Source organism: Camellia sinensis, chromosome 1 (genome assembly GCF_055761805.1).
Source record: "Camellia sinensis isolate YWXY chromosome 1, ASM5576180v1, whole genome shotgun sequence".
Lineage (NCBI taxonomy): Eukaryota > Viridiplantae > Streptophyta > Magnoliopsida > Ericales > Theaceae > Camellia > Camellia sinensis.
The window spans coordinates 41,676,060-41,683,640 of NC_138961.1; the positions used below are offsets into that span (position 1 = coordinate 41,676,060).

Consider the following 7,581-nt stretch of genomic DNA (forward strand, 5'->3'; position numbering starts at 1 on the left):
TCAGTAGCATACACTCTGATCCGAGTGAAAGTTCAAGCCCTTCTCTTCCTTCCCATTGGAGATTCTCTCACGAATTAATTCTACTTCACGGTCTCCTTGTTGTGCCTCTACCACTTTGCTAATTAAGGTGGGTTGAGCACCCAATGTAAACAAAGCTGCACCCTCTTCAGACTCACCCAGTTGTAATTCAAACTTGCCAACTTCACCCAACATAGTCCACTCTCGAATGGCCACACTAGCCAAACTACTCACAGTTTTTCGGCTTAAGGCGTCGGCCACTACGTTGGCCTTCCCCGGGTGATAGTATAACTCGAAATCATAATCTTCTAAAAATTTCATCCACCTCCATTGACGCAAATTTAAATCTTTCTGGGAGAACAAATACTTCAAGCTCTTGTGATCGGAGAAAACCTCAAACTTCTCACCATACAAGTAATGCCGCCAAATTTTCAAGGCAAACACCACTGCGGCTAACTCTAAGTCGTGGGTAGGGTAATTCTTCTCATGGGTTTTCAATTGCCGCGAACCATACGCTACAACCTTCCCCTCTTGCATTAACACACAACCAAGCCCATCCCGAGATGCATCACAATAAACGGTGTAACCCACGCCCCTCTCTGGAATGATCAACACCGGTGTCGTAGTCAATCTAGTTTTGAGTTCTTGGAAAGACTTCTCACAATCCTCACTCCATACAAACTTAACCCCTTTCCTAGTCAGTCTAGTCAAAGGTGCAGCTAATCTAGAGAACTCTCTCACCAAACGTCGATAGTACCCCGCCAATCCCAAGAAACTCCGGTTCTCAAAGACGTTCTTAGGTTGCTCCCAATCTTCCACTGAATCTATCTTTGACGAATCTACAGTCACTCCCGCACTTGACACCACATGTCCCAAAAACTTCACATCGGTGAGCCAAAACTCACACTTCTCAAATTTGGCATACAACTATGTCTTCTAAGCAAGTCAAGCACTACCCTCAAATGGGCCTCGTGTTCCTCCTCGGAAGTCGAATAGATTAGGATGTCGTCTACAAAGACGATCACGAAATGGTCCAAATACTCCCTAAAGATTCGGTTCATCAAATCCATGAAAGAAGCCGGTGCGTTAGTCAACCCAAATGGCATTACAAGGGACTCATAGTGGCCATAACACGTGCGAAAGGCTGTTTTCAGGATGTCCTCCTCCCGGACTCTCAACTGATGGTACCTCGACCTCAAATCTATCTTGGAGAAGCAGCAAGACCCTCTAAGTTGATCAAACAAGTTGTCTATTCTGGGTAAAGGGTATTTATTCTTGACGGTAACTCGATTCAATTTACAGTAGTCGATACACAATCGCAACGACCCATCCTTTTTCTTTGCAAAGAGGGCCGGCGCTCCCCAAGGTAACGTACTAGGGCGAATGAAGCCCTTGTCTAGAAGCTCTTGGCGTTGAATCTTCAACTCATGCAACTCTGTGGGTGCAAACCTATACGGCGCCATAGAAATTGGTTCCATTCCAGGCACTAAGTCGATGGTGAACTCAATCTCCCAGTGGGGTGGAAAACTAGTAAGGTCTTCGGGAAACACGTCCGGGTATTCACACACTACCCTTGGCAACTCAACTCGAGTCCCGCCACTCTCATTATTCAGAAGAGTAGCAAGAAGACCACTAAGCTCATTCCTACTACGAGGATCACATACTGGCGATAAGAGCCGATCAACCTTGTCCCTTAGAAAATAAAAACAATCACCACCCGAGGTGCACACTGTGACCCTCCGCCGAAAACAATCAATCACTGCCCGATACGAAGTCAGCCAATCTATGCCTAGAATGACATCAAAACTGGACATGTCTAATAACACAAAAGCAAATGGGAGTCTACGCCCAGCAACCTTTATCTCACAATCATGACAGCCTTGATCTAAGTCAACTGTACCCCCGACTGGGGACTTTACTCTGAGCGGAGATGCTAACTATGTCACCTCTAGCCCTAATGTAGACGCGAATGCAGCAGATATGAATGAATGAGACGCACCCGTATTTATCAACACACTGGCCAAAGAATTGTACACAATGAAAATACCTCTCATTACCGAGGATCTCGATAATTGCTCTGGTGCGGTAACTGCGTACACGCGCCCTTGTGGCCTCTACTCAACCTGCTCATCCCTCGGAGCATAGGCCTGCTGTACTGATTGAGCTGAAGCGGCTCCCTGGTGAACTCATGAAGCCTGAGCTGAGTGAGCCTGTTGGTGGCGTTGTGTCTGCCTAGACCCTGAAGCGCCAGACGCGGCTCCCAACTGAGGGCAAGCTCTCTTCATATGCCCTAACTGCCTGCACTGAAAGTAAGTAGGCCCCTGACCCCTACTCTGAGACTGACTCTGAGATCGGTTAGGTGGTGGTGATGGCAACATCTGCTGTCCTCCTCCCTTCTGTGGACAAGCAAAGGCCTTGTGACCCGGCTGGCCACACTTGAAGTAAGAAAACCCACTTGGTGTACTCTTCCCCAGACCCGCACTAGGCAAGGGGTAAGTAGATCTAGACTGCTGTGACTGAGACTGGGATGAAAAGGTGCTCTTACTCATCTTGTTGTGCCTAAGGTCTCCCTGTGACCCTTGGCCCCTAGACCTCGATTTCCGAAGTCTCTGCTCCTCGGCCTCCACAAAGCGATCATAATCTCGGATCATGTTCCTGGCAACCTTGAATAGGATCTTAGACCTCAATCTCTGCTCAAACTCGATGCAACGGCGCTCTTCCGTCGCTACCAATTCCGGTGCTAACCGGGACAAACTAGAAAAAGCCGCTTCGAACTCGGCCACCGATATATTAAGTTGCTTAAGATCCTTGAACTCCTGTCTCAACCTCTCCTTGGCAGTGGGAGGTAGGTACTTGTCTTGGAAGGCTATCACAAATGCCTCCCATGTTGGTGCTATTCGACCCTTGGTGTACTTCCACCATTGCCCCGCATCCCCTTTGAGGTAGTAACTCGCAAGAGTCACCCTCAATTCACTATCTTCTATATGGAGCATCTCAAAAGTCTTTACCGTTTGTTCTAGCCATTCGTCCGCTTTCTTTGGATCGGGGCCACCATGGAATTCATCTGGCTCGGCCCTTAAAAACTCCCTCGTGAGGAAGCTAGCTCTAGTCTCAGCAACATTCTCCCTCGCTTGGGTCTCCGCCCTCAAAATGTTCATAGACTCCCTCAATGCCCCGGCCATCTCTCGGGCTAGAGCCCCCATTGCGGCTTGGTTGGCTTGCCCCGGTACTTCTACTTGCCCTGCTTGTTTGGCCATGTTAGCTTGGCCTACACCCTCCTCTTACGCCGGTATCTCATGAACCGGCACATCATGTATACCCCGACGTCCTTGACCTTGCCTTCCACCCCTACCACCTCTTGTTTGAATTCTTCCCGACATCCTAATTAAGGAACAAAATAGATAATTTAGCACATAATTCCAAATGTGCTCACAATTTGCCTCACACGCTAGACTAAAGCAAATACATGCATCCTATTACACAAACAATTTAATTCACTCCACATAAGCACTTAGTCACATAAAACACATATGAATTATCCTTTAGTGATGAGATTCGTCCCATGAGAAACCAAGAATTCTTAGTTGATTGAGTATTGATCAGGTACCCTTCTATTAAGACCTCAAGGAATCTAATAGGTGCAAATAACATCCCAAAAGTCTAATCCCATACCCACATAGTCACATAAACATGCTATTACATAATCACATAGACAAGACATTTCCTAATCATGCGAAATGAACCCATTGTGGTATAGCAACCACTTCGAGCCCAAGTATTCAAACTCGGTAGCTCTGATACCAAGTTGTAACGCCTCAAAAATATTTCAACATGAATTCCCCAAATTAATAGACACTCACTACATAATGACATTAATCCTTCCATCTTCACGTATGTATTAAATAGGTTTAAATACAAAAAATCCACATGCAGTATACATTCACGACATAAAGGAATACATGAATCTATAGCATGTGGAGTATCTAGTCACAAAACAATAAAATGCCCTTAAGGGCTTACATCTTCCAAGGCAATAGCCTGGTTACACAAAAGTGGTCTCTAAGACCCAATACATATTAGCCCTAGGCTTTACAAAAATATCACAACAAGATAAGAGTAGTGTACTCTTCACAATTATTCGCGCCCTCAACTTGGCGTGATCACCACGTCTTTACCTGCACCAAAGTTCCATAGGGGTGAGCATAAAGCCCAGTAGAGAATTCTAACAAAGTACACACAGTTATGCCATTCTCTATAACATGCAAGTGTTCATGCTATGCCATGCTTTCTTAAAGAAAAATTCATTTCAATAAAAGTTAGCAATCTCAACGCATTTCAAAAACTTCCAATTTTTAATCAATAGGGGCGGTAAATACGACACCGGTAATTCCTAGGTTGGTGTCTGCAAGTAGACTTTACGGGTACTACCAAACTGTTATTTTTACCGGTATTAACCGGAAGGCTCGACATCGATCTGCACAGTTTTCTGGTCTTTCACCAAGGACACTCAGGCGAACTTATCAAACTAATCTACACCCCTTAACTGGGCTTACCACCATATTTACCCCATACACATTTTCACAGTTCATATTACAACATCATTTTATTTCATGAAATAAATATCACCAATCGTAATTTACAATGCAAGAGTAATAATTAAATGACTATGCAATGTCATGATCTTTCCATGTTTCATAACACTTCTCCACTTTCACTGTCTTAACAACAATGACAATCAACACCCTGTCTCATTACTTAATCTCAACCTTTTTTTCGCAAAATAACCATGTGTCTTCAACACACAACAACAAATTCCCATCATGCACAACTTTAATCAAATTAACCTCATCAAGATCATATATGATGTTTTCTAAACATAATCTCCACGATTTCTTCAGTTTCACATCTCATGATACATAATTGTTTACCACTTTCCAATCACACATGTTCGAACATTTAATAATATGTTACATAAACATCTCATGTTTCATGCATTCAAGTAGGTTTCCATTATTACCAAACAAACTATGAGACTTACTCTCATCTATTCCCTTGACACAATATGATAAAAGATTTCATTAATATTTCCTTCTTTTCCAAAATCCCCAAATTCTAGGGTTTTTCTTCAAGAATATACACTTCTCATTTCCTTGGTAAAACACAACAACAAATCACATTCTTAGGTTTTATAAATGCATGACTATCTACTAGTGACAAAATTTGAGTTTTGAAAGCCCACATTTAAAACTCTCTACCCTTTGAGTTGAAATGAGAAATGTATACAAAACTTCAAGAAAAACCTTTAAATCATCAATAATGAAGCAAAACTTGTATATATAACTCAAGAATGTCCCTACCTCAAAGATTGATGAAGAAGATGATGAAAAGAAGATGAAACCCTAGCTTTAAGGATGAGAGAGAGCTTTGATCTCCACCACAACAAGTGAAGCTCTCACTCTAGATCTTCAAGGTTATGAGAGATGATGATGATCTAACCCAATGAAGCAAGAATCAAAGGTTTTTGGTGCCTTGGTTAGAGTATTTTAGAGAGAAAAAGGAGAGAAAATGTTTTTAGAGAGAGAGAGAGAGAGATGTATTAGAATGAGATACAAACAGTCCAAAAGAGTAAAAAAATAGGGTTTTCGGACTGGTCCCGCCCTGTACGTGCGGCGCGTTGCCCCGCACGTGCGGCTGCCCACTCCCGCACGTGCGACACTGATCCCCGCACGTGCGACTTGTCCCACACGCACCTAGCCGCACCTGCATATATTGCAGTGTGCTGCCCCAGCTCTCTCCTGAAATTCGCACGTGCGGCTTGGCCTCTCGTATGTGCAGCCCTCTCCCGCACGTGTGACCCCTGTTTTCTAGCCCAGATTTTTCTGACTTGATTCCCGAATGCCCTGGGCTCGACCGTGCCCACTCCGGAATGGATGAAATTAAACCACCAAACCAAAACTATAAGAACTTATTCAAAAGAACTAGCTTCCAAACATTTTAAATCCAACGAAAGCAAAGGGAATGGAAAGAGAGGAAGAAAGGAAAGGGAAAAAGAGACCCGGTCATCACATCCCATGCCCTCACAAAGGCTACTAAGAGAGGGAGAGAGATCAAAGCACTTTGTGTGGGATCATTAAACTTTTTGGGTATGAAGTTCACATATTTGGGCCAATCAAGTTTTGTGTATTGTTCACACACTAGAAAGTGTGTTTAACGAATTCATTTTCAGCAAAAATGTCCTCATAATTATATATTCCATATGAGCTCTCACAACATTTTCGTTACTCAAATTGTTTTTCTTTTACTTATTGTTACCATTGTCAAGCTTGAAATTTTAAACAAAATGTAGCTTGATCTCCTCTGGTATTACTTATTAATTACAGGATTTGACGAACCAATGGAATAAGTAAATAATTAATCAGCCCTTACAATTGAAAAGTCCGTCATTTAAACTAGACCTTATATGAAAGGCAAGGAAATCAAATATCTAACTCCAACCCAAACTATTGTGGATCTTGTGTAGCAATAGTTTATTATTAATTCCTTTAATACTCATAAAGTTCATTTATTATTAGTAATTATTTATCACGTTTCCCTTATTTATGACAAAGTGTTGCATGGTATTACTCTACACCCTTTTATGCATTAATTACTAATTTCTTTGAAAAATATCATCGGATAGAAAAATTAAAAGGTACACAAAATCAAACCACACATGGACATTACATTATCATTCTCATATGGACTAAATGGGAAATAAAATGGGAGTCAAATTATTTATACAATTTTGTGACATATAGGGTCCCAGTTTGAAGATAAAAGTACAATCATAATCCTCTTCCTTTTTGAATGAGTGTTCCACGCCATTTCTCACTGTTTTGATAAGCATCAAGCTTCATATTGTCCTGTAAAAATGAGATTTCAAGGTGTAGACACCCTATTTTTGACCGACCTTAAGACTCATATGTCATCGTTTGTGCACGCGATGATTGCACATGTTTGTGCTTGTTTCGAGCGCCCGAAGTTCTTGGCTAAGTGCCTTGTCTTTAAGCCTCTTAACACTCTATGCTTTGGCCTGGTTTTTGGGCCAAACCTTGGTGCCTCTTGCCTGGAGGGGAGAAGGGCCTTGCCGGCCACTTTTGGCTATTGCCGACCACTTTTCCTTCTTGCCAGCCACTTGAAGTGGTCGGTCGGCTAGGGGAGGTGGCCGGCGGCCAATTTTCTCATTTTTTAGATATTTTGAGCCAGTTGTTGGTCACGGAATACATCCTCCATATACGTGTATGGAGAGATGAAGCAAGCTTTTTGCTTGCTTGTTCTATATAAGGGGAGCTGTGGTATCCCTGTTCCGTACTATGCTAATTGGTCCTTAATATGAATATGATTATGTGTTTGATATGATTTTGTATGCCATTCATGTGAAAATATGTGGTTTTGAATTTCTATCTGTTCACCGTAGGAATATCTGTTTGATTATCTGCTTTGGAATTTAAATTGAAGGCCCTATCGACCACAGAAACCGAGATTGATTGCACAATTGTGATTAGCGTAATTTTTAGAGCCTAC

General features: G+C 42.4%; 1 protein-coding gene across 1 annotated transcript; it reads right to left on the minus strand.

The window, feature by feature from the left end:
* Nucleotides 1-3,221, minus strand: LOC145792818 (uncharacterized). The gene is made up of 3 exons (XM_082874468.1): nt 2,474-3,221; nt 760-857; nt 1-369 (listed from the first exon to the last, which is right to left on the minus strand). The coding sequence occupies exons 1-3, from the start codon at nt 3,219-3,221 to the stop codon at nt 1-3; spliced, it is 1,215 nt and encodes a 404-aa protein (XP_082730594.1).
* Between the last annotated feature and the right edge of the window lie 4,360 nt (nt 3,222-7,581).

What these genes read in the sequence shown, in the direction of transcription:
- LOC145792818 (XM_082874468.1), bottom strand. Translation starts at nt 3,221, where the DNA reads ATGGGGGCTCTAGCCCGAGAGATGGCCGGGGCATTGAGGGAGTCTATG. An exon ending in TCTGGGGAAGAGTACACCAA is followed by an intron (nt 858 to 2,473) that starts GTGGGTTTTCTT and finishes GAGTGACTGTAG; the next exon opens with ATTCGTCAAAGATAGATTCA. An exon ending in CGGGGTACTATCGACGTTTG is followed by an intron (nt 370 to 759) that starts GTGAGAGAGTTC and finishes TTGTTCTCCCAG; the next exon opens with AAAGATTTAAATTTGCGTCA.